Genomic DNA, 27,652 nt, shown 5'->3' on the forward strand with positions numbered 1-27,652 from the left:
TGGTGTTAATGGGTTGTATTCATTGTGTGATGTTCAAGGGTTGTATTCATTGTGTGATATTAATGGGTTGTATTTATTGTGTGATGTTCATGGGTTGTATTCTTTGTGTGATGTTCATGGGTTGTATTCATTGTGGTGTTAATGGTTGTATTCATTGTGGTGTTAATGGTTGTATTCATTGTGGTGTTAATGGGTTGTATTCATTGTGTGATGTTAATGCGTTGTATTCATTGTGTGATGTTAATGGGTTGTAATCATTGTGATGTTCATGGCTTGTAATCATTGTGATGTTCACAGGTTTTGTACATTGTGTGATGTTCATGGCTTGTAATCATTGTGATGTTCACAGGTTTTGTACATTGTGTGATGTTCATGGGCTGTATTTATTGTGTTTATTTATTGTATATATTGTGTAAATTTCATGCGTTTTATTTCTTGTGATATACACAGGTTGTAGTTTTTGTTATGTTCATTGGATTAAACAAAAAAGTAAATTTTCATAGATTCTATTATTTGCATGTTGTTCATAGGTTCTATTCATAGGTTCATAGGTCCCTCAGAGCTTAATTCATCTTCTGTAACTCAGTAAAATTCTCTCCTATAAAGATGTTTCCATGGCTCATAATCTCAGGAATTTGCGGTGGCTATTGTTCCTTTGACATGCCAGACCTTGGGTTGAACAATCCACTACCGAGCGCCCACCTCACAACTGCGTTCATTGTCGCGGTTGTTCATTCAAGAAATCATATCATTAAGCTCTTCAGTCATAAAACTGAGGACACTATATAACCGAGCACTTCCGTCACAGAACTGATAGCACTCTAATCATAATATTTTTTTACTTTAACTTCCTGTCCCATATTTTTGTAGTGGATTATTTTGCGTAAACAGGCAAAATAGGCAATTTCCGTTGAACTATTTACCTTTCTGGTCAGACAATAAACGCTAACAAACATTGGTCACTAGTTTGGGCTTTGAAGAGATCTTTATTCGGGTTCTCTTGCTAGGAAGCTATTGAAGATGTTGGTCAATAGCTTCCCAGCAAGATCTGTTTCAAACCTAAACTAATGACTGAAATTTGCCAATCTTTACAATCTGACTCACCCCCCCCCCCAAAAAAAAATGGAGATTTATTAGTATTGTCTCAGTTATTACCTAGTTAATGCTTGGTGAACAGGTGCATTAGGTGACAAGAAACGCCCCCAACTATTTCTGTCCCGCCCGGAATTCGAACCCATATTTTTATATTGTAAAGCGAGAACGAACTCAACTGTACTACAGGAACCCTTTCCATAATTAGTGTACTATGTATTACGTTGTGCCTAGACACTATTCAACTCTAATAATATTGTTTGTGATTTTCCTAAGATCCCACTTTCCTAAGATCTTTTCATTTACTAGTGAAACAAAATATGAATACAATAAACTCTGTAGTGAAGCTGTGTACTGAATAATTGTAAATTGGTTCAGAAACAGGGTTGTTAGTTTAGGGGGGGGGGGCAATAGGCCTTCTGTAGTTACTTTCATTCATTCATCGAGTACATCTAGGTGAGTACAACCACTATAAAACTTACAGGCTATTCATGCCCGTGCCACCTGTTGGGTGGCTTAATCTTTATCAATCTTTATCACTATAGAGGACTGACCTTCAGGACAGGTGTCGTTAGTGAGAGAGAGACAGTGATTTGGGTCGTTGCGCCAGCGGATGTTGGAGGACCTGGGAGGAGGAGCCGTGGAGGCGTTGAAGGCGTTTATCTCGGCGGCCATCCTCTCGCCCTCCCTCGACTTGACACTCAGGTAGAAACCCAGGATACACACGCCTATCAGCGTCACGCCGATCTGCAGAGAGGGAACCCCGTTCATGTTGCTGATCAGTGCGCTGCCTAATTCAACATTTCAGCACAACAATATATCATTGAAATTAAACCATTTATTTTTATTTTACTTATATATATATATATATAAAGGAAGGGTACATTGGGCTTATGAGAGTACATAGCATTGATGTTTTTGCATTCTTGTAAAGCCAACTAACACGCATAGTGTTTCGGGCAGGTCCTTAATCTAACAGATAATGGTATCAAGTTATTTACTAGATTAATTTTAGACGGGAACACTTAAAGTTTTTGTGTGGTTTCATTAAGGAAAGTATTAGGCTCTCAATAGAGTTCTCCAAAATAACGAAACTTGTATTTCTCGTTAGTTATTGAACAGTAACATTATATAACGTGGTCTGCTTCACTATCCAACAATACAAAACACGTATAGTACTCACCAACACAGCCAAAATTAGTCTCCATTTTTTTGTGTAAAGTGGGCTCTGAAAAAACAGAAGTACGACAATTAATATTAATAATAAGAGCGAGAAATGTGTTTTACAATATATATATATATATATATATATATATATATATATATATATATATATATATATATATATATAGCTCTTCAGTCGTTAGGCATTTGTCTTGTATGTTTTGTAACCTTTAAATACACAATAAAGAAAAAAAAAAAAAAAAAAAAAAAAAAAAAAAGGAAGGGGGTGGTAGGAGAAAAGCACACAGAAACTGTATTGGAGGGGACCTACATTCCCTCCAATGCGTTATGTGTGGTTTCCTCCGAGGCTATGGGTCCCCCTTCCAGCCAGAGGTGGTACTCCCTTCCCTTTTTTAATAAAAAAAAAAAAAATATATATATATATATATATATATCTATATATATATATATATATATATATATATATATATATATATATATATATATATATATATATATATATATATATATATATATATATATTTCGGAATATGTTGGACCACGAAGGAAGGATTAAGACAGGAATTTCCTTCAGTACTTTTGTATTTAATAATACATCTTCAGAAGGATGTATTATTCACATCTTTTACGCATATTATTTGAATGTATTATTCGCAATAATACATCTTCAGATCCTTCTGAAGATGTTTTTGAGCCTACTGGGTTCTATCATATCTACATTTGAAACTGTTTGGAGTCTGCCTCCACCACATTACTGCCTAATGCATTCAATTTGTTAACTAGCCTGACACTAAACAAAATTTTTTCTAATGTCTCTGTGGCTCATTTGTGTATTAATCTTCCACCTGCGGTCGCGTTCCACCCATGAATATATCTATTTTTTTTAAATATTATAATAATATTATTATTATTATTATTATATTAAAAAAAAAACCTGGAGATGCGGGGTATCGATCCCCGTACCTCTCACATGCTAAGCGAGCGCTCTACCATCTGAGCTACATCCCCGTAAACCTGGAGGTGCCGGGGATCGAACCCGGGGCCTTTCACATGCAAAGCGAACGCTCTACCACTGAGCTACACCCCCTCCTCCTCTTAGATTGTAATTTATAATGTAAAATATCCTCTGATTAAGACCTATGCCACCTGTTAAACTTTTTTGGCGTTACCGCTAATAGGGTGAGTATGGGGTGTAGAACAAAGTATACCCGCCGCTGACGGCAACAATGAAAGCTTCACCAACAACGAGCACCGCCACACCCAAGCATCCACCCACTGCAACACTGTTAATAAGACTAGGTGTACAGCGCTCCTAGTCGGTATTCGCTCAATACGTCAAACATAAAGAGTCCCGGTAGTTCTTCATTCACGATCGAGAATTCCGGGTTCGAATCGCGGGTGGGGCAGAAACAGTTGGGCGCATTTAGTAGTGAATTAGATACCCGGGAGTTGGGTAGCTGTTGTGGGATGCATCTTGGGGAAGGTCAGTAGTTGGCCTATGGGGTAGGAGGTGAGGGTGGGGGGGCCTTGATAAGTACAGATTTCCTGTCCCAACAACTGGAATCATTATATGATACAGTACACAGCCCTGAAGTGAGATTAAGTAACATTAAGTTGTACACGCTTCCTTGATGACGTGAGCAAGATTGGCTTGTGTGACTTTTTGCTACATTTGCTCAATAATTTTGGGTAAGAACTTGGCACATGAAGGGGAAGTGTTTGGCGGAACTTCCAAAGCTCATTTACTTGTTTGTGAAGCCTGTAGCGCAACGGAGTGGCCTCACGACCTATAGGATCCCAGTTCGATTCCTGGGCAGAACGAGACGTTCTTTTCACCTAGCAATAAATAGGTACTAATGAGTTAGGTAACATTTGTGGGGTAGCAGTGTGAGGAAGGTCAACTGTAACCCTAGTGGGACCTCGATAACCCGAACAGGCTTCCTGTCCCTGATAATGGGGCACTATGAGAGGAAACTGGCCGATGCGAAAAGAAGGTTGTAACAGCCTGATGGATGCCAGCTAGGTGACCCTGACGCTGGCCAAACTACAGGAAGTCAGCACTCAGGTCCAACGAGGTCTCTCTAGGCCAACTACCAGCCTCACCCCTGGATGCAACCCACAAACAATTGCCTGGTGAACAGAGGCATCAGGTGAGAGGGAACCGTGTCCATCTATCTTTGCCCTACCCAGTGAGAGAATCCAGGTCCCTTGGGTGTGAGCCGAGGACGTGGACCACTCTGCTAGAGAACCCACTGTACAACAATAGGGAAGGGAACTATTAGGAGAACGCGCCAAGCCATTACGTACTATATAGCTCTAGGAAGGGATCAGAATAAGGGTTTGGGATGGGACGGGGGAAGGAATGGTACCCAACCATTTGGACAGTCGGGAGATTGAACGCCGACCTGCATGAAGCTCTACCGTCGCTCTACCGTCCAGCACATAAAGCACACATAAGTCCAGCACACATAAGCACATAGAACAGGCACATAAGTGCATTTTATTTGAGTGATGTATTTACACTGGATAGGATAAATGCATTAACAGTGGAAGAGGTTATCTTGAGTTGATTTCGAGGCCTAGCGTCCCCGCGGCCCGGTCCTCTTCCAGGCCTCCTTTTTGTTACACATCCCCCCCAGGAAGCAGCCCGTAGCAGCTGTCTAACTTCCAGGTACCTATTTACTGCTAGGTGAACAGGGGCATCAGGGTTAAAAAAAACATTTTGCCCATTTGTCTCCGCCTCCACCGGGGATCGAACCCGGAACCTCAGGACTACGAATCCGAAGCGCTGTCCACCCAGCTGTCAGGAGCATGAGCTCCGTGAATACACAGTAAATTCCATCACACAAACACAAAATAACAAGGTCAACAGTAACAAAGGAAACAACAGAAGTAACACTAACGGAGCTCTCAGTAACAACAGAAGTAACACTAACGGAGCTCTCAGTACCAACAGAAGTAACACTAACGGAGCTCTCAGTAACAACAGAAGTAACACTAACGGAGCTCTCAGTAACAAAGGGAACAACAGGAACAACAGAAGAATCACTTGGGGAAGCTGGGAGCAAGAGGGACACAAGGCACCACGCAACACATTGCTCTCTCCTTCCTCTCAACCCCCCCCCACCACCACCACCACCCCCCAACAAGCGGATGCCGCTCTCAAGAAATGTCAAGGTACAAATGTTACTTTAACGAGAATTTACAAACAGGTTTGAACGCTTGAAACAATCAAGGGATCCTACTTCTGTGTTTTGTGTAAAACCCTGGTTTGTGCCTCGGAGAGGCTGCAGGATCCTATTAATTTAATTAAGTTACGCGGTAATTGGTTCCACAAATAAACAACCCTGTTACCGAACCAGTATTTACCCAGGTCTTTCCTAAATCTAAATCTTATCCAGTTTATGCCCATTGTTTCGTGTTCTGTGTTGATACTTTCAATACCCAACATTAATATTTTTAATACCAGTTGTAGGTGGTTCGGTAGTGTACACTACGGAACTAGCCTATCGAACAGAAACGGGAAGAATCTATCTGTTTACCTCCAAGTATACTTAATTACTGTTGGGTACACCAAGGCGAACAGTGGATGAACGGTACCGTCCCCACACCCTAAGCAAGGGTTCGACCCTAATCAAGTTTACATGGCCGAGTTCCAGTTCTTGGGCCCACAATTTCAATCGTTCAATTCAATAGCTGCAGACTTTTTCGTTCCTTGCTAAGCGGCGGGAATGAATATATAGTCTAAATTGTTTCCCCTGATAAATTAATTTTACGTTCCCTACACTACATATATATATACTTACTAAGATTACTAAGGCATAGTTAAGTGCCTAGCACCCACGCATGTTTTCTCAAGAGTGTCCTTGTGTACAGCCGTGTCTGTGCGTGTCCATGTGTTCATCAGTGTATGTCCTCACCTAGTTGTACTTGGTAAGTACAACTAGGTGAGTACACACACACACACACACAGCGGCTGAGTGGACAGCGCTTGGGGGTCCTAGTCCTAATGGCCCGGGTTCGATTACCGGCGGAAGCGAAAGCAACTCGGCAGAGTTTCTTTTACCCTGATACCCATGTGTGTGTGTGTGTGTGTGTGTGTGTGTGTGTGTGTGTGTGTGTGTGTGTGTGTGTGTGTGTGTGTGTGTGTGTGTGTGTGTGTGTGTGTGTTTAGGCACCCACGTATGCATGATAAACTTTGGCCCACACAACATTGCTTCCAATAATCCACATAAATTTTTTGCATTGCCTTTCAAAGCTTGCAACACCGATATCATATTCTCAGCGGCTTCCTTCACATAGCCCTACTACACCTTATATATTTTTCAATCAAGGTTTTTTATCGTCCAAAAGAACCCTGTCTTCTCCTTTTGGTTTAAGTCTGCTATGTATTGATGTTAGTAACCAAACACTGTACAGGTTGTTCTGTCGACCGTCTGTATGTTCATCTTCCCTAACTATTTAACAATCACCCCTTCCCTTCCCTTCCCTTCCATTTTCTGGATTGTTTCAAGCGAAGGTTAGACATATATATGAACGAGTTTGGGTGGATGTAAATTGGAGCTGCCTAGTATAGGTCAACAGGCCTTCTGCAGTTTTCTATTATTCTTATGTTCTTCTTATATCCGAACATTACCTCCATATCCGAACACTACTACTACTACTATTGTATTTACACCTTCTCAATATCTGAACACAACCGATTCTCATATCCGAACATTACCCGTCTCCATATCTAAACGCTACCCGTTCCCATATTCGAACGCTACCCCTACCCCTATCCGAACATGTGGTGCCCCATTACACGCACCATACGGGGCTCACATATATAGTGTAGATGCTGCGGATGCTGAGCTCCCTGGTGATTCTCCCGCCGAAGGACTGGTGGGTCAACACCGCCTCCCACGTCCGTGTCGTTCTCGTCACCGCCTCTTTGGGCTTCTTCTCGTCCTCATCACTGTCGTCAATATCCACAATGGTCTTAAACTCCGTGGGCACGCCCCCAGGAGTGACGGAGGGCGGCCGGCCGGTCAAGAGGGCGGCAGCCAGGCCCTCCTGGGAGCCGTAATGGTTCCCGAGATCCAGCTTCATGGGGGTGCGGCTTGTCATCTTTAACCCAATTTCTCTCTCTCTGTCTCTATGCCTTCCTTATCTTAATATTGTATATGCTTCGTGTCCGTCTAAACTCCTTTTCACCTTCATATATCCTTCGTATTTACACTAGGACTCGTTATTTTCGCGTTTGTATTTGGCGGTGACAATGTTTCCTGGACTACCTGGGGGACGTCTTCACGCACTTGCTTCAGAATTATCACTGTAGGTCGGACGTCTGCACCTCGGGTATGTAATTATTATTTTCTTTTCTGAGGATGTACGAGGAGAAGGACCTTCTCATTGGCGGTGTTGCTTAGGACGCTGCTGGTGACGTAACATACCCTCGTAAGGCCATTGGTCAGTCATACATTACGCTTTAATAAGGTACATGTTGTATCGCATTACCACGTTGCGACATCCTCCAGGAGAGATATAAGGAGAAGGAAGGAAAGGACGAAGAGAAAACGCTGTTGTAGTTTTAGATTTAGTTACTCAGATCGAAATGTCTATGTAGCACGGGCTATAGTGGGCCCGTAAGAAAGCGCTAAACCAGTAAACCAGTATATATAACACATGGACCGGATGTGAGTAGAGGATAAGAACGGGGGTATAAGTGAACGGGGGTGAAGACTGATGCCCATCTAGCTCAACCATTGGGGGTCGAACACCGACCTTGCAAGAAGCAAGGGCGTCGTTCTATCGGCCAGTCCGCTTGTTAATAACGGGAAAGGGATCCACTTGATAAAGATGTAAGATGGATTTATGATTTATGAAAATGATGATAATGACGGTAACTTGAAAATTATAATGTGTGTGTGTGTGAGAATCACGAAGAAAGTAACACGTGATGAATAATGTATACGCAAATAATTACGCAGGAAAATTAATCAATAAATTAGCCTAGCGCATTCGTGTAACTCAACACACGCTCAGAAGTATAAACAAGGCAACACAGTGCGGGAGACACAGCCAGGCGAAGAAAGGTGGCATGTGAGACGAAACACAATGTTTTTATAACATTGGTTCATAAACATTAGAAAAGAGTAAACGGCAAACCAGTGCGCTAAAACAGAAGCGGACAAGAAACGGGAGAAAATGACGAAACTCCACCTTCATTTAAAACATTGACCCAAATATCACAGTAACAAGGTTATCATGAGTAACCGAACTCAATCACGGGCTCCCTATAGTCTGTGCTACACGGACACTTCCTTCTGAGTAGCTAAATCTAAAACAACAACAAGAAACTGCATAAGGCCTTTTAGCCAATACATTTGAGTTCCTAAAAGTAAAGTCCCTACTGGCACAGTTGTCTATTCATTATCTTACTGAGATAATTTTTTAACCGACACATTTATATTAGAGTCCAAAGTGACTTCCAGAGCTTGTTCTGTCAGACCATTCGACTTACGGACCGCCCGCACAGGGCACCAGTATTGCCTTACACTTCTTCCACTCACTTTTGTTCACAGCTTCCATTTGTGTTCTCACGTTCTCCTTCCCCTCTCACGTTAATGAAGCTGTCCTTGTCCTACCATGTCCATTCCCTCGGAATATTGTGATCATATCCCCTCTGTTTCTGTTGTCTTCCTTTGTTTCTGTCAATACTGCGAGTATTGTGTTACAGGTAGCGACATCTCTGGACCAATCACAACACTGTTCTCCCAGTCCATCCTGGATTGGAAATTTGATGCTGGGAAGCCGGGTGGAGGCGGGGGGTTGGCGGGTTGGGGTTGGGGTTGATGGTGGTTGAGTGGTGGTGGGGAGGAGGGGACAGGAGGTAGTTTTTTTATTATTATTATTTTCTACCACAGACGTGGCCACACATTTACAATGCTAACCAGCATATATACATTTTCTTCTGTCCTCCATGGACAGGGTTAGAGATGTGCTAAACACATAGTTCAGGGGTTCATTGAACAATCAACCACAGAAGGTGATTCGGTGCTTTTAAAATGCTAAGCTAACCTACATACGTAAATACATAGAAACACAGATTTACGTATGCCCTACATAAAGTGTTCGATGTGTCTTTTACATAGTGACATTAATGTGCATTTACAAAGGTGAAATGTATTTCTGATCAGCTTCCATATATACTTTATACACATACATATACATACACATATACGTACATATACATATATACACACATGCATTCGCATACATTTGTCTCTTTTACTCTGACAGGGTCAGATAGCTGATAGAGAAACTAGTGTGCAATTAAGCACTTAATCACTGAAGGTGATGAGGGTGCTTTTACAAACTCAGGTTATATAGTTACATCACATACATACATTGTATTATTGATACATTACATGGTTAATCTTGGGTACAAGTCCAATATATCATCAAGTGTTCCAGTACTCATATAGTAATTACAGAGTTCAGCATACCTTAGCCCAGGAGGGCGAAAGTCAGTCAATATGGGACACTCTACAATATAATGTTTAAGAGAGTGCATGTTTTCTCTTTCACAAAGTTGACACATTGTGTACTCGACATTTGGGTTTTGAGAAAGCTGCCAGATACGTCTATATCCCAGGCGTATTCTGGCCACTATAACATCATATTGCCGGGTTCTTGTTCTATTAATCCCGTATGTGAATGCCTCCTCACGATATCTATCATAATATTTAATGCTACAACTTTCAGGTCTTTGTGAATTTGTTAGGTCGATGAGATCTTCATTAGATATTTGTTTAAGTATTCTCTTTGTCACTGCTAATGAAACACCCATATCAATTTCTACCACTGGTTTTCTACAGGCTGTCTTTGCAAGCATATCAACAGTGTCATGCCTTGAGATGCCAACATGTGATGGTATCCATAGGAATTTAATTTCAAATCTGTTTTCTTTAGCAGCTAAAACATTCATTCGAACATCACTGACTATTTTCTGGGTGTCACTACTATGTGCGTTCAATACCAGGAGTGCACTCTGCGAGTCACAGTATATAAGTCCACTGCCTTTGTCTTTTAAAAATTCAAATTAAAAGGCACAGAGGAAGCGGGTATGTTACTACTGGTTTATATGGTATGGTTAAAATTGCATGGCTTTACAGAGCATTGCAAACTCAGCAGCAACAGATTAAATGGATTAAACAGGTATGTTTAATTATGGAATACTTGTTGCAACAGTGTTCAACGAGCGGAAATGAAACAAGTCTATGTTCAATATCTTTTGAAACGCTCCAGGAATACACATCGAGAGGTGTAAACCCTTTCTTGGTATATATATATATATATATATATATATATATATATATATATATATATATATATATATATATATATATATATATATATATATATATATATACAGTATATATATATACAGTATATATATATATATATATATATATATATATATACATACACATATATATATATATATATATATATATATATATATATATATATATATATATATATACTGACTCACTGAGTTTACTTTAGTCTAGGATTATGTTCAGAAGTAAAGTATACTTGCCGGTCAGTAGGCTGGAGTAAAGTATACTTGCCGGTCAGTAGGCTGGAGTAAAGTATACTTGCCGGTCAGTAGGCTGGAGTAAAGTATACTTGCCGGTCAGTAGGCTGGAGTAAAGTATACTTGCCGGTCAGTAGGCTGGAGTGAAGTATACTTGCCGGTCAGTAGGCTGGAGTAAAGTATACTTGCCGGTCAGTAGGCTGGAGTAAAGTATACTTGCCGGTCAGTAGGCTGGAGTAAAGTATACTTGCCGGTCAGTAGGCTGGAGTAAAGTATACTTGCCGGTCAGTAGGCTGGAGTAAAGTATACTTGCCGGTCAGTAGGCTGGAGTAAAGTATACTTGCCGGTCAGTAGGCTGGAGTAAAGTATACTTGCCGGTCAGTAGGCTGGAGTAAAGTATACTTGCCGGTCAGTAGGCTGGAGTAAAGTATACTTGCCGGTCAGTAGGCTGGAGTAAAGTATACTTGCCGGTCAGTAGGCTGGAGTCATGGCCTTAAGCCCAACACCAAACCAAACAGCAAGATGCATTCTTAAAGTGCTTCTATATCTTGACCGAATATGAATATGAAAAGGCTAGTCATGGTTGTGTTCGTCACAGCAGCCTTGACAAGGCAGAGGATATTGCAAAACACATTGGACATAATCTTACTCAAGGCAGCATTCGAGTCACAGACCCATCCACCGCCTAAGCAGGATCAAATACTGTGTATTGTGTACCTTGGCCTAGCCTGAGGCCTTACAACTCATTTCTTTGTTAAACATTTTATGTATGTTGGTAAAACTTTCCCGCCATGTTCTTGAGAAAGTGTGGTGATGCTGACCTCCCAGTCAACTTACATTACAGGTAAGTGTATGCTTCGTATACAAACGTGTAGAAGAAAACCTGGAGACAAGCTACACCTGACCAATATACTAAATGATATTTTTTTTCCCAGAGGGTAGCCTAGCTTGCTGAGTGAGGGGCTCTCTTCCATTCACACAAGACAAAAACACCATTGACATCGGGGATTAGACACGCGAGCATAACCCCACTAATAACTTCAGAGTTAGTGAATCGTGTCAATCATCGAAGCCCTTGCAAACACATTGTCAACAATGAATAATACACATGTTTGTCTTTACTGAACAAACTGTAAACAGGTCAACAATGCTGTAGGTTGTTTAGCTAAACGAATTTAGGGGTTAAGTTCCTGAGGCTACTGGGTGCCTCTGTAACCTTTCCACTACTATTGACAGTAAAGGTACGGCGTGCATAATAAATATGTAAACTGATCTACTAGCAACGAGATCTGCATCCCGTCCTCATCATCACATGCCAATGTTCGCTACTCCAAATGCTTCACCCACTTACTACACATACCAATAATGACCAAAAGAACCTAACCTAACCTAACTATTCAGCATGTTCTAGTATGAACATGCATATCTAGTTCTAGTATATTACCTTATATCTGAGAAAACAAAAATTGAATACGCAGTACGTAAAAGTTGACAAAAGCGCCTTTGGATTCAGGTGGTTGATTGGTGCCTGGACGAGCGTAGCCTGAGGACAGGTGGAAGCTCTGCCACAGCCAGCGCGGCAAGTGTCGTCGGTAGTAAACGGTGAGGCAATCCCAGGGTGGCGGGTCGAGGCGCGCCACAAGTGTGTGACCAAGAGACGCGGGAGAGGCTACGGACACCTGTTGCTCCTGAAACTGCTGCTTTTAACCGCTTGTCTTCTTTGTCAACAATCTTAATTAGCATTGTCCTGCTGAGGTAGTCTACAAGGGGGGTTTCAGCGTGACAGGTCAGCGGCTAGCTGGGACCACCTAATCCAATTGCCGTTGTCGGGGACAGGAAGCCTGTACTTAGGTTTATCCAGGTCCCTCTAGGCCAACTACCGACCTTCCGCAGGATGCAACCCACAACAGTTGTCTAACCTCGTGTACCTATGTATTACTGCTAGGTGATCAGGCGCATCAGTTAGGTGAAAGGAAACGTACCCAACAGTTTCTGTCCTGCTCGGGGATTGAACCCATGTCCCTCAGTTGTGAGTCGAGGATGTAGACCACTGTGTTACAGAACCCATACATAGGGGCTAGGAGAGGTCAGATTGTTGCCATCTTATGACATGTTAGTATTATAATAGTACAAACTATGGACCTTTTGGGTACAACAGTACATGTTCTGTACATATGCTTCAACAGTCACTATGTGTACTATGATGTTTGAAGAATCAGGTTAATGCACAGAGCATCTCACAACAACATGGCTGAACACAAATAGCCCAATCAACACAGACATGAAGTTGAGGACATCTGGGTCCATCATGGACCCTTAAGCCGTGGGGTTGATTGTTCACCCGTTCTCATCAGAACGGGTGAACAATCAACGTCAACCAACGTCAAGAACCTGTCGCACCACAGTGCCCTAACCTAACCCAACTGAGGGCTCCCACGAACAGAAAACGGGACAGAATGATAATTTCGCGAGCCGCATTTTCTTGTGCATAGAGAAAATTTCTGGCCTTAGGTATATAAAATCTACGTCAAAATACGTGCGACCACCTATAACTTACGTCAAAATACAACGTGCGACCACCTATAACTTACGTCAAAATACAACGTGCGACCACCTATAACTTACGTCAAAGTAAGTGCGACCACTTATAACTTACGTCAAAATACAACGTGCGACCACCTATAACTTACGTCAAAATACGTGCGACCACTTATAACTTACGTCAAAATACAACGTGCGACCACCTATAACTTACGTCAAAATACGTGCGACCACCTATAACTTACGTCAAAATACAACGTGCGACCACCTATAACTTACGTCAAAATACAACGTGCGACCACCTATAACTTAACGTCAAAATACAATGTGCGACCACCTATAACTTGAGAGGACGGGTCACTCTACAAGCAGCTCATCCTACAGTAATGATAGTACTTACACCAATTATTACACACGTACAAAAATGGACTGTTGGACCCCAAAAAATCACGTTTTATATATGGCTGAATTAGTCCAAATGGCATACTTAAACAATGAACAAAATAACACAAGAACATAACCTAACCTGTCCACGCAATCCTAGGCCTAATATACGATATATTAGGCCTAATATGGTACATATATGTGCTATATTAGGCCTAGGAATGTTTAAGTTTAAATTTTGGTTATTTTTGTTTTCGTGCCCTCTACAAGATTAGTAATACGAATCGTAAACATTGTTCGCTGCAACAGTCTATTTGTGTACGTTCGTCCAAATAGTTGGTCTAAGTACCATCACTGTGTGTGTGGGGGGGGGGGGGGCTGACGCACATGTTTTCAACACCTGGAGAGAATAACATCATTACAAAGCGCCGGGAGTACCATTCCCTTTGGTCTAAAACCACTGATAATTGGGCATTCACCAATATAAATTTACACACGAGCAAATAGTGTCAAGTGTTGCTTCTCTGAGTAGCACTCATTGCGATGGATGTCCATGACACTTGTATTACAGGGTGCAGTAGGGTGCAGTTCATTAACAAGGAACACTGCACATGATATGTATATTCAGTTGGAAGAGGCTGGCAGCACTTCAACTAGACTACAGGCTGAGTGTTGGTGCTCACTGACTACTGGCAGCACCAGACAGCACCAGGCAGCCCCAGACAGCACCAGGCAGCACCAGACAGCACCAGACAGCACCAGGCAGCACCAGACAGCACCAGACAGCACCAGACAGCACCAGGCAGCACCAGGCAGCACCAGACAGCACCAGGCAGCACCAGACAGCACCAGACAGCACCAGGCAGCACCAGACAGCACCAGGCAGCACCAGACAGCACCAGGCAGCACCAGACAGCACCAGGCAGCACCAGGCAGCACCAGGCAGCACCAGACAGCACCAGGCAGCACCAGGCAGCACCAGGCAGCACCAGGCAGCACCAGACAGCACCAGGCAGCAACTGACAGCACCAGACAGCACCAGGCAGCACCAGACAGCACCAGACAGCACCAGGCAGCACCAGGCAGCACCAGACAGCACCAGACAGCACCAGACAGCACCAGGCAGCACCAGGCAGCAACTGACAGCACCAGACAGCACCAGGCAGCAACTGACAGCACCAGACAGCACCAGGCAGCACCAGGCAGCACCAGACAGCACCAGGCAGCACCAGGCAGCACCAGACAGCACCAGACAGCACCAGGCAGCAACTGACAGCACCAGACAGCACCAGGCAGCACCAGACAGCACCAGACAGCACCAGGCAGCACCAGACAGCACCAGACAGCACCAGGCAGCAACTGACAGCACCAGACAGCACCAGGCAGCACCAGACAGCACCAGACAGCACCAGGCAGCACCAGGCAGCACCAGGCAGCACCAGACAGCACCAGACAGCACCAGGCAGCACCAGACAGCACCAGGCAGCACCAGGCAGCACCAGACAGCACCAGACAGCACCAGGCAGCACCAGGCAGCAACTGACAGCACCAGACAGCACCAGGCAGCAACTGACAGCACCAGACAGCACCAGACAGCACCAGGCAGCAACTGACAGCACCAGACAGCACCAGGCAGCACCAGGCAGCACCAGACAGCACCAGGCAGCAACTGACAGCACCAGACAGCACCAGGCAGCACCAGGCAGCACCAGACAGCACCAGGCAGCAACTGACAGCACCAGGCAGCACCAGGCAGCACCAGGCAGCACCAGACAGCAACTGACAGCACCAGACAGCACCAGACAGCACCAGACAGCACCAGGCAGCAACTGACAGCACCAGACAGCACCAGACAGCACCAGGCAGCAACTGACAGCACCAGACAGCACCAGACAGCACCAGGCAGCAACTGACAGCACCAGACAGCACCAGACAGCACCAGACAGCACCAGGCAGCAACTGACAGCACCAGACAGCACCAGGCAGCAACTGACAGCACCAGACAGCACCAGGCAGCAACTGACAGCACCAGACAGCACCAGGCAGCAACTGACAGCACCAGACAGCACCAGGCAGCAACTGACAGCACCAGACAGCACCAGACAGCACCAGACAGCACCAGGCAGCACCAGGCAGCACCAGGCAGCACCAGGCAGCACCAGGCAGCACCAGACAGCACCAGGCAGCACCAGGCAGCACCAGGGAGCACCAGGTACCTTGTGACTCTAAGCTTTCTTCAAGATGTTGATTCACTCGAGAACTTAATACAGAGGGGTCTTGGTAAGCCTACTAATTCTTTCGTACATGCTGGGAACTTTCAATTCAGCCCTCTTGTTGACTGATAGTTCCTGTGCATCTGGGAGCAGAGAATCTTCGTAATGGCTTAAATTTATATTGTTTCTCGTGTTTTCAGTTTTTTCTTCAGAAAATAGTAGGAAAATGGAATGAACTGATTGAGCAGGCTGTAAAATGAAATCCATTCATAATTTAAAAAAAGTAGTCATGATACAAAAATAGGTTAAGATTCATTGTACCAGACAACCTGCGGCTAGGAAGGTGGGGTCCAAGAGCTAACAGTTCGATCCTGCAGGCACAAATAGTAAACACACACACACACAAGTTCAGAGGTATGCCACTAGACTAGTCCCAGAACTAAGAGGCATGAGTTACGAGGAAAGGCTGCGGGAAATGCACCTTACGACACTGGAAGACAGAAGAGTGAGGGGAGACATGATCACTACCTACAAAATCCTCAGGGGGAATTGACAGGGTAGACTAGGATAAACTATTCAACACTGGCGGGACGCGAACAAGGGGACACAGGTGGAAGCTGAGTACCCAAATGAGTCACAGGGACGTTAGAAAGAACTTTTTTAGTGTCAGAGTAGTTAACAGGTGGAATGCATTAGGCAGTGATGTGGTGGAGGCTGACTCCATACACAGTTTTAAATGCAGATATGATAGAGCCCAGTAGGCTCAGGAACCTGTACACCAGTTGATTGACAGTTGAGAGGCGGGACCAAAGAGCCAGAGCTCAACCCCCGCAAGCACAATTAGGGGAGTACACACACACACACACACACACACACACACACACACACACACACACACACACACACACACACACACACACACACACACACACGCACACACGCGCGCGCGGGAAACCCAACCCCAGTAGCTGGCACGCGCCTACTCATTGCTTATGAAAATCCAGTGGTACGAATGACGTCATTTCCGTGAAAAACTGCTGACGTGCTCTGCAGTGGACAAACAACATAAGATAAAGCTGCACCAAGGAGGCGTACCTGCACAGACTGGTGTGAGGTAGTGTTGGGTTCCGCCTCTTGTGTTCGTGTCCTCACATGTGCGCACACACACACACACACACACACACACACACACACACACACACACACACACACACACACACACACACACACACACACTCGTCCACAGTCATGCACACGACCACAGTAAAATATATTGGGAACCCGCTGGTGGTATTGACACATGGAGTATAAAATTCATGGAAGCTGGAGCAAGACACTTCCTAAGCCATCATATGAGTGGACCCACAAGAATGAGGAGCAATGATGAACCCGCTAGACCTGACCTGACAGCCACACTCAATGAGACAGACATACGGGACGTCTGTTTCGAATCTCCCCGCGGGAATGAGTGACCACTGTGCATTGGCATTTGTGGAAGTAGGAATATACCCTTTAGGATAAAGACCAGGAGGTTAAAGGTTAGCATATCGAAGGAGAAAGTATGAGGATATGAGAGACTGCCTCTCAGAGATACCATATAAGGTAAAACCCAGGGGCAAGTCCCGACAGGAAATGATGGACTTCAACCAAAAAATGCTCGGAGGCAGGTGACAAATTTTTCCCTCTCCCGTGACAATAAATTGTGAGGGACAAAGCCATGGTTTAATCCTGGATATAAGGACACAAGGCACATCAAACATGAACGCCAGGACAACTACAAGAACAAAACCAGAGTTAGAGTTAGAGAGCAGAGAGGGGCACCACACAGCTAAGAACGAGTACTTCAGAGCGAGAAGAAAACCAGAAAAGCAGTCTGAAAATTACATTGCAGCCAAAACAGAACCAACCCAATTGGGGGGTAGAAATAACCTAAGCTACTCTATCCCTTTGAGATGTATTTCTTTCTTGTCTCACTAAACATACTTGAACTTGAACTTGAACCCAACCCAAATTGCTTCACAGCCACATCAGGGGGAAAACAATGGTTAAGGAAGAAGTGATGAAACTGAAGTTAGGACAGGACTCATCAACTAAGATCGACAGAGAAGTGTGTGAAGAACTGAATAGAACTTCCAGATCTTCACAATAGAACAAGGAGAAAATCGTGAACTAGTGGGGGACTGGACCAAACCAGCAACATTAGAGGACTATGAGATAACCAGAGACGAAGTTAAAAACACCTGATAAAGCTGGAGTAAGGCTGTGGGACCAGATAAGATATCACAACGGATACTAAAAGGAGCGGAAGCCTTGTGCTGGCCGCTTATTATGATATACAATAAGTCACTGGAAAAAGGAACTGCCAGAGAGTTTGAAGACAGCTAATATAGTCCCGATATACAAAAAGGGAAACCGGATACGCCCACAAGCATATACAATCAACAGTATACCAGTTGGCGGACAGTCGAGAGGCGGGACCAAAGAACCAATGCTCAACCCCCGCAAGCACAACTAGGTGAGTACGCGCCCACAAACATATACACACACACGCCCACAAACATATACACACACACGCCCACAAACATGCAGACGCCCACAAACACCCACCCACCTGCTCCAGACGATGAATGGTACATGGTTGGTCGACTTGTTATTAAATCATGAGGATATGGACATCCTGCATTCCTGGCATAGTTTATAGCGTCCCTCCAGCCCCCCTACCTATCACAGCACCACTGACCCTCCCCATCCCCTCTCCCCCCTCTCCCCCACCTCCCGTCACGTTTCTAGTATAAAACATGCCAGCTGGGAGGCAATACCTAAGAGACGATAGACTGTAATAGAGACAAAACACTCAAAAGGAAGTGTGTGTGTGTGATAAGGAGATGAGGAAGGAACACCAAGTGAAGGAAGTATGCGAAGATACATATGGTATACCGTCTTAGTATTCCCAAGATATACATGGTACATATTGGTATTCAGGAAGGAGAAAGTAGAAAGTGCAGCATTTATGGGACGACTGGGACCAGTCTGCTTGTAGATTATGAGATGCGTATATCTGGTCCTTGGTATACTTGCAGACGCGTCGTACGCCGTCGTACGCAGGACGTGGATGCTTGCGAGGTGCGTTCATGTCACCAGGGTAAAAGTTTTAAGTTTTTCATCATGTCACCAATTTTCTAATAGACGTGAACGCTTGTGAATTATTAGGGCCTTGTTCAACACCTTATTTTGGCCACGTTGACACACACACACACACACACACACACACACACACACACACACACACACACACACACACACACACACACACACACATACACACACATACCTACAAACATTCACGCCCACAGACACACACACACTGATGTTAGCTGTTCAAAGTTGAACACGTAGAACAGCTTAGAACATCAGGAACTTAGCGAAGGAAAATCATAATTGACAAACTTATTACAATTCATCGATATGACAGATCAAACAAGAGAGGGATGGGCAGACTGCATATTCCTCAACTGTCAGAAAGCGTTTGATACTGTCCAACACAAACAACTTCTCCTCTAACTAGAGAACCACACAGGTGTATGTGGAGGAGCGCTTAAGTGGATGAGGGACGAAAGAAAATATAGTTATCAGGAGAAAGCACTAAGCCATTACGACGATATAACCCTTGGAAGGGACATTAAGGAAATGGTTTAGCATAGGGTGGAGGGAAGGGATGCCCAACTATTCCTTTTCTCTGATCCCCAACTTGGACGGTCGGGGATTGAACGCCGACCTGCATGAAGCGAAACCGTCGTTCTACAGTCCAGCCCAAGTGGTTGGGCCTCTCGGGAAGGAAACAAATGGTTACAGTGAGATAGATTATATAACAACCACGTGCAAGGTGATTGATTGATTGATTGATTGATGAAGATTAAGCCACCCAAAAGGTGACACGGGCACGAATAGCCCGTAAGTGGTGGCCCTTTTGAGCCATTACCAGTACCAATAGATGATACTGGAGATCTGTGGAGGTGCGACTGCACCCTGCGTGACGGGAGATGTCTCCCGTGGTGTGCAAGGAAACTGAGGGCAGATTTATACTCCCTACATGACAAAGAAAAAAGCACCAAGCAATGGTTCGACACAGGGAGGGAGGGAGGCAAGGAGGTAGAACAGCAGGACACAGACATACACCAGAGATAACAAAAGACACTACACTTGGATTGATCGGTAAAGCAAAGACTACGTTTCTTGCGTGGTTGAGGTTCGATTCCCAATGATCCAAATGGCTGGATACGGTCATAAGGATAAGTGGCTGGTCCTTATATTCCAGCTCCTTGTCCTCGTATACCCCTTCGAAATGCTATACAGGTATAGACATAATGCATTGGAGCATTTTCCTCATAATTATCTAAGGTCAGAACTATTGAAGAGGAACGTATATGTGCTTGAAAGCTAGGGAGTTACAAAGCATAGTATTGCGTAATGGTACAGGCCAAAAGAACGAGGGACATTCACTGTGAAGATCGTGAACGAAGGAAACATGTCTCTGCCTCCTGACCAGATAGTATGACGGTCAAGAACGTGCTCAACCACTGCAAGAGTCAAGAGCAGCTGTTATGTTGTTATAGATTCAGCTACTCGGAACAAGTTCCAAGTAGCACGGGCTATGGTGAGCCCGTAATTTACCTGGCACAGGAGCGGGGCAAGAAGCACGGGCTATGGTTAGCCTGAGCAGCTGTTGATTGATTGATAAAGATTAAGCCACCCAAAAGGTGGCACGGGCATGACTAGCCCGTAAGTGGTGGCTCTTTTGAGCCATTACCAGTATCATTAGCTGATACTGGAGATCTGTGGAGGTGCGACTGCACCCTACGTGACGGGAGATGTCTCCCCCGTTGTTAATCGATTGATTAACTTATAGAGATTAAGCCACCCAAGAGGTGACACGGGCATGAATAACCCGTAAAGTTGTTCGTCACTCACAATGGGGTTATATTAGTGGCTGTGAGCGTAGGGTGAGGATGGGGTGTGGAGTAGGGTGTGTGCAGTAATGGTGTTTGGAGTAGTTAGTGTTCAGTCATAAGGTATGGGTAGACTACTGCCCTTGTACTAGCAAGGTGTTAGGGTGTCCTGGGTGTGGTAGAAGGTAGAGCCAAGTGTAGATGAATGGTATCTACCTGAATATTAAACTAAAATAATATACCAGAACTTTAATTTTGTTTTCTTTCATGGTATCCTGGTATGGTGTTGTGCAGGGGACTGGTTGTGGCTCCGTGGACACGGGCGACCTTCGTATGGGATATGTTGCGAATGCAAATACCACTCATGATACAAGCGAGGCGATACACACTTTTTGGACACTGCCCGTCATTGTTATCTTGCTAATGGGTTGCAACCTCACTCGGAGCCCATTGTCACTGCAACCTAGGGCAAGAAGTGTGAGAAGAAGGAAGGCAGGTGTAAGATGGGTGGTTCAAGATACGCAAGAGGTAGAACTTGCCGTCTTGGACAATCACCAGCCACAAATACTGGCAGCAGATTACGGGTCATCAGGTTACATAAGGCAATGTTAGCGGTCAAATCTCTGGGTGTATCTTACTCCTTCACTACGGTTGCTTGGCAACATCGCCTCTGCTTATTCTTATCAAAGTTTTTCTTGCTACTTGAAAATGTTGCCATTCGCATAATTTCTATTGGGTCTACCTAGAGTTTACCTGAGGTTGGTTCTGAGAGTTCTTCTACTGTTGTTGTTAAAGATTCGCTACCTGGTACAAAAAGTTCCAGGTAGCACGGGCTATGGTGAGCCCGTAGTGCCTTTTTCTTCTACTCCTCAAGCCCGGCCTGGAGCCAAGCTTGTCTTGTGATATCTTTATCTAAAAGGCTGTTGCTTACAGCGGGCCGGAAACCCACATATCTATTACAACCCGGTTGATCCGTCACTTCCTGCAGGGACTTGTCTAATTGTTCCTTGAACACCACTGTTGCTCTGGCAATATTTGTTATGCTGGGTGTAGACATCCTCCACAGCGGCGCCCCACAGCCAGGGTGGTGTCTGCGGCTCACAGCGGCGCCCCGCAGCCAGGGTGGTGTCTGCGGCTCACAGCGGCGCCCCGCAGCCAGGGTGGTGTCTGCGGCTCACAGCGGCGCCCCGCAGCCAGGGTGGTGTCTGCGGCTCACAGCGGCGCCCCGCAGCCAGGGTGGTGTCTGTGGCTCACAGCGGACCTAACAAGCTAGATGACCATCAATACCCTTGTGAATGTGCCCAACTATTCCCCCTGGAGTGAAGTGACTCTCACGGAGTTGCCACATGCTGGGGGCGCCTGCCTCGTTGCCTCTCTCTATAAGTGCCGTTTATGGCTACCTTGAGGGAAGGTGAGGTAACGTAGGTGGTGTGGTTGGTGGTGGGCGGCGGTGGTGTGGGCGGCGATGGTGTGAGAGTGGGGGTGTGGGCGGCGGTGGTAGTAATGGAGGTAGAAGTTATCAAGGACGCCTGCCTGAGGTCAGGAGGGACGTCTCACCAGACGAGGACAAGCAGGACACATGGTGAGGAGTCCTCCACGCAGGTGACGCCATAAGCGCTCCAGTAAGCCCTCCCCCAGGAAGTGTTCCACCACCCACGGCTTAACTTGTCAACGGCGCCCCCACACTCACCTCACCAACTGACCTTACACGCTTCCTCCTCTTGCAAGGCGTTCTGATTACTCTTTTATTTTAATTAATATTACAAGGATATGTTATAGTGGCACTTGGGACGGGGGCCTTATATCAACCAGACCACTGGACGGCACTCCTACCTAGCGCTGGCACAAGGCTCCCTTTGGTTCACCTGGGCTTCATGGGTCTCGAACCGTCGACACACGCCTGTAAGGCCGAAGCTCTATCGACTGGGCTATGAGTAGTGTTAATAAGGAAACACCACCTCCCTTTGGTATTCCCATTCACCTGAGTGTCCCACCCCTCTACTGTTGTCTCACATGTTGACGTCTGATATAGACACGTGACATAATTAATCCATCCTCGGCCTATCTATACAAAACCTAACTATAACACCAAACTAAGCCTAATAATACTAATAAAGATAATAATATAGGGTCTCGTAAGTAAAGTTGGCTTCGTTGTCGACTCATAATCGGGGATCCAGGGTTCAACTCCCAGGTGGGGGCAGAAGTGGTTGGGCACGTTTCCTTCTCGTATAATGCCTGTGTTCACCTAGCAGTACATACTGTAGTACCCGGGAATTAAATAACTGTTGTGGCTGGCATGGTGGTCAGTTTTTCGACCATGGTAGGGGGGGGGATCTCGGTGCAAGTCTGATGTATATATAAACAGGCTTTGTGTCCCCGACATAATGAATAATTATTAAGTATTAAATTGCTACTAATACTGTAATAATCCAGCAGCCATTATATTATATAAGAATAATCCAGTTTAAGGCAGCGTTCTGTACGTGTTTACCTGCCAAGTTTACCTGTCAAGTTTACCTTACATGAACTGCACTTCAGTCCGCGTCCCCCGCCCGCTTGTTTACACAAACATACATATTTACTGCATAAGTTTAGGGGGGAGGTGTGTCTGGGTGGAGGAGGGGGGGGGGGGTGCTGCTTCACCTCCGGTGGTGCTAAAATTCAGCACCTGGCGCCTCACGCCCCGGGCTCCATGCTGGGGCTGCATACTCTAGGACTGGTCTAACATACGAATATATCTGCGTATGCAGGCGATGAGTCAGAATAACGTGGCTAAAGTAAGTTGACCAGACCACACACTAGAAGGTGAAGGGACGACGACGTTTCGGTCAGTCCTGGACCATTCTCATATCTGCGTATATTATTCTGAAAGATTTCATGGTGAGGTTCCTGAAGGCTATGCTTAGGCCTATGCTTGCTATGGTGTTACAATCTCTCCTTGATCCTTCTCCCCTTTTGACCCATACAACTGTTTCTATCGTATGCAATATTATTCATCTGGTCCCTTCTCATCTATGTAAACTTGATTTAAATGTTTGGGCATTACACTCTATTCCTGAGCTTGTCTGTGTCCTCTTGTAACATTAAGGTGTTCTCTGCCAACCTTAACCCTTTCATCAGTGTACCGTCCCCATCCCAAATCCTTATCCTGACCCCTTCCAAGTGCTATATAGTCATAATGGCTTGGCGATTTTCCCTGAGAATTCCCTCCCTCCCTGTCATTTACATAAATCAGGAACAGTATTGGTCCAAGCTAAGCCTTGAGAGACCCTGTTTGGCCCCTTTCCTGTTTTCTGACTCCTCTCTCTACAACCCTTTCCTTCCCACATGTTCTCTAATCTATTCCGATAACTTCCCAGCTATCTTAGCTTACGTTTCCAACGTGTGTATCGGCTTTGTCGGAGAGAGACAATGTTAAAAACTTTTTGGAAATCTAGGAAGATGGAATCCAATTACCCTTCACCCTCCTGCCGAATCTTCATAACTTTGTTGTAGAACAAAAATCATAAGTTGCAGTTTCTCAGATGTAAAGTTTATCGTCCTCAGCTTTTCCATTACTGTCTTTCTGATTAGTCTATCCAGTGTTTTGCAACGTGTGTGTGTTTGTGTGTAAGTTTGTGTGTGTGTGTTTGTACGCGCGAGCACGCTCGTAAGTGCTTGTTTCAGCTCATACATTACGTTAGTCCAGCAAGAGGCAACCGCAACTCCCTGGTAGAAAGTATTTGCCTCAGTACAGAGCTCGTGGGTGGTGGAGACTTCCTGTAATAAATTCCTCAAGCAGGTCACACAGCAGCGGTCTCCACACTTGGTCATAACACACAACCTCAGATCGACTCTCAAATCTTCTCGCGAAAGAGCTTTAGGTTCTCGTAGACAAAGAAGGAAGTAACGCTATTCAATCTAATGAACGTGTTTCCGTTTTCTCTTGCGACAATGCCATCTGGTGGCCAATTTCAAGATTAATAATCTGAGAAAGGAATATATAAACAGCAGTTGAGAAGAACTTCGTAACCTCTCTTGAAATTGAGAAAATGTATATATACATTCAGAAACACGACCCCAGCAAAGATATAGTTACCTTGTTTGTTATGCACAAGGTGAGGTACACGACGCGATAATTAAGGTGGGTGTGGATGAGGTGGGGTGGGGTGGGGTGGGGTGAGGTGGGGTGAGGTGGGGTGGGGTGAGGTGGGGTGGGGTGGGGTGGGGTGGGTAATATGTGGGTTGCCAGAGTCAGACGTTTCACCTTCCGCTTGTTCACCTTCCCCAGGTGAGGAAGGCCGGGGGGTGGTGCTTGTTTATGTGTTGTTCTGGATTTGTTTCGGATCAGTGTTCTTGAGCGAGCGTGTGTGTGTGTGTGTGTGTGTACTTACCGAATCGTGCTTGTGGGGATTGAGCTTCGGCTCGCTGGTCCTGACTCTCAACCGTCAATCAACTAATGTACAGACTCCTGTGTGTGTGTGTGTGTGTGTGTGTGTGTGTGTGTGTGTGTGTGTGTGTGTGTGTGTGTGTGTGTGTGTGTGTGTGTGTGTGTGTGTGTGTGTGTGTGTGCGCGCGCGTGCATGCGTGCGAATCTAGCTAGTTTACTCAGGCGAGTATGGAGCCATACAAGAGTGTCGCAAGGTTTGGGCATCCTTGTAATATCGGTGAGTGAGCAGCCCGCCATCAAGAGCCAGCTCTACGTATTTCCTCTTTTGGTTCTCAGGTATTGCTGGACATGTTGAAAACACGTCGAGAGGCTTCGTGGATTTAATTCCCCCAGCTGTGAGGGCCAGATTAACTAGCAGCCAATTTGTGGAGCAAGATAACAAGTTTCAGACTTTGGATAGTTCAGAATCAGCACTACGTTAGCGACCTCCCATGCTACTGGGACTACGTTAGTGACCCTCCATGCTACTGGGACAAACCTCTTGCTGACACGACAGCTGCACTTCTGGCGGCACCAGTGGAGTAATATTGGGAATCATCAGCGTAAATAATTTGGGAGAGAGAGTGCTCTGGGAGCAAAGCATCAATCTGGCTTAAGGCTTAGAAAATTACTTTGCTTTAAGTCGAAGCGTAGGTTGACCTTTGATTATTTTCTTGAGTTGTAAGAGACGGAAAGTAATTTGGATTTTGGAAGGTGATCTCTCACGGTGCAGGGAAGTGCCACTTGGTGCAGACTGTGAACCTGATACATTATTTCAGACACTAGATCCACCAGAAGTGCAGCGAAATACATTCAAGATCTATTATACTCAATGTCGATAACTGTTTACAATTCTGATATTTACATCAGAGCTTGTAACTCAGTCGGGTTACAACATAACCATACAATGGAACCTCAAGGCCAAGTAATTGGAATCTGGTTACACAGTCCAGCCATTATGGACTCCGTCAAGCAAGTGGACTCTTGCGAAAACCTCTCCGGTATGGGCGGACTTCTAGTTAGTATCTTTGTTTTCCCAGCTGTGGTGATTAGTTACTGTTAGGTCCTCACATGTATCTCAGTCGTAGAGGGACATATTATTGGTGTTGATATACTCAATATCATCAGCATAGATTACTTGTATTTGGTTTAGGAACAGTAGAGTAAAACTGGAAGTATACTGTGTAGAGTATGATGGTTTACGGCTCTAGGATGAGGTGCTGTATGCTCCCTCCTGTGTCTGACTGTCATGGTTAGGATACTTAGGTTAACTAACCTAACTACCTAACCTAACCTAATATAACCTAACCTAACTACATCTGGTTAGGATACTTATCATATTTCAATTTCTTTCTTTATTATGCACCCCATACCCATCCTGTGGACGGTGGTGTAAAGGGTTACAGAGGCACATAATCGGTTCAGGAACCGAATCCCCTAGTTCGTTTAGTTAAGCAAATAACAATCTTTTGGCGCTAGTTACACAATTATTCATGATATACATACTAGTACACATATACATATATGTACATATATACATACACACATATATAGATACACATATACAATCACCTACACAAATACACACATCAATAATTTTTGTATGACAAGTGATTCAACAAGAGGCTCACAATGTTGTGAGCCTCATGATGAGTGTTCAGTCATCATAGCTGAAGAATGTGACACTGTTATTCCAAGTTGTTGGACTTCCCCTCGCCCCTCACTGCCCTTGGACGTGTGTCAATATTGTTGTGTGTACTTCAATACGATTTTAGTCAAATTATTATAAAATTAATAAAGGAGAATTTTCGCATTGCCTATCATTTTTTGGAGCCATTACATCTGTGTGTGTGTGTGTGTGTGTGTGTGTGTGTGTGTGTGTGTGTGTGTGTGTGTGTGTGTGTGTGTGTGTGTTTACTAGTTGTGTTTACTAGTTGTGTTTTTGCGGGGGTTGAGCTTTGCTCTTTCGGCCCGCCTCTCAACTGTTTACTAACTACTTTTTTTTTTTTCCACACCACACACACACACACCCCAGGAAGCAGCCCGTGACAGCTGACTAACTCCCAGGTACCTATTTACTGCTAGGTAACAGGGGCACTTAGGGTGAAAGAAACTTTGCCCATTTGTTTCTGCCTCGTGCGGGAATCGAACCCGAGCCACAGAATTACGAGTCCTGCGCGCTATCCACCAGGCTACGAGGCCCCACACACACACACACACACATGTGTGTGTGTGTGTGTGTGTGTGTGTGTGTGTGTGTAATCACTTATTTGTGCCTGCAGGATCGAGCACTAGC

At 44.9% G+C, this 27,652-nt stretch overlaps 1 protein-coding gene and 2 non-coding genes across 3 annotated transcripts in view; all 3 read right to left on the reverse strand.

The window, feature by feature from the left end:
* The window catches only part of LOC123758815 (venom phosphodiesterase 2), a 55,506-nt gene that overhangs the window by 22,495 nt on the left and 5,359 nt on the right, over nt 1-27,652 (reverse strand). Inside the window, exons 2-3 of the mRNA XM_045743543.2 lie at nt 2,276-2,320; nt 1,647-1,839 (exon numbers count right to left, since the gene is read on the reverse strand). Of these exons, the coding sequence (XP_045599499.2) occupies nt 1,647-1,839; nt 2,276-2,320 (238 nt within the window). The remainder of the gene's footprint in view (nt 1-1,646; nt 1,840-2,275; nt 2,321-27,652) is intronic.
* TRNAA-AGC (transfer RNA alanine (anticodon AGC)) lies at nt 3,213-3,285 on the reverse strand. The gene has a single exon. It is a non-coding gene; the product is annotated as a tRNA-Ala (tRNA).
* On the reverse strand, nt 3,293-3,364 carry TRNAA-UGC (transfer RNA alanine (anticodon UGC)). The gene has a single exon. It is a non-coding gene; the product is annotated as a tRNA-Ala (tRNA).

This window comes from Procambarus clarkii, chromosome 31 (genome assembly GCF_040958095.1).
Source record: "Procambarus clarkii isolate CNS0578487 chromosome 31, FALCON_Pclarkii_2.0, whole genome shotgun sequence".
NCBI lineage: Eukaryota > Metazoa > Arthropoda > Malacostraca > Decapoda > Cambaridae > Procambarus > Procambarus clarkii.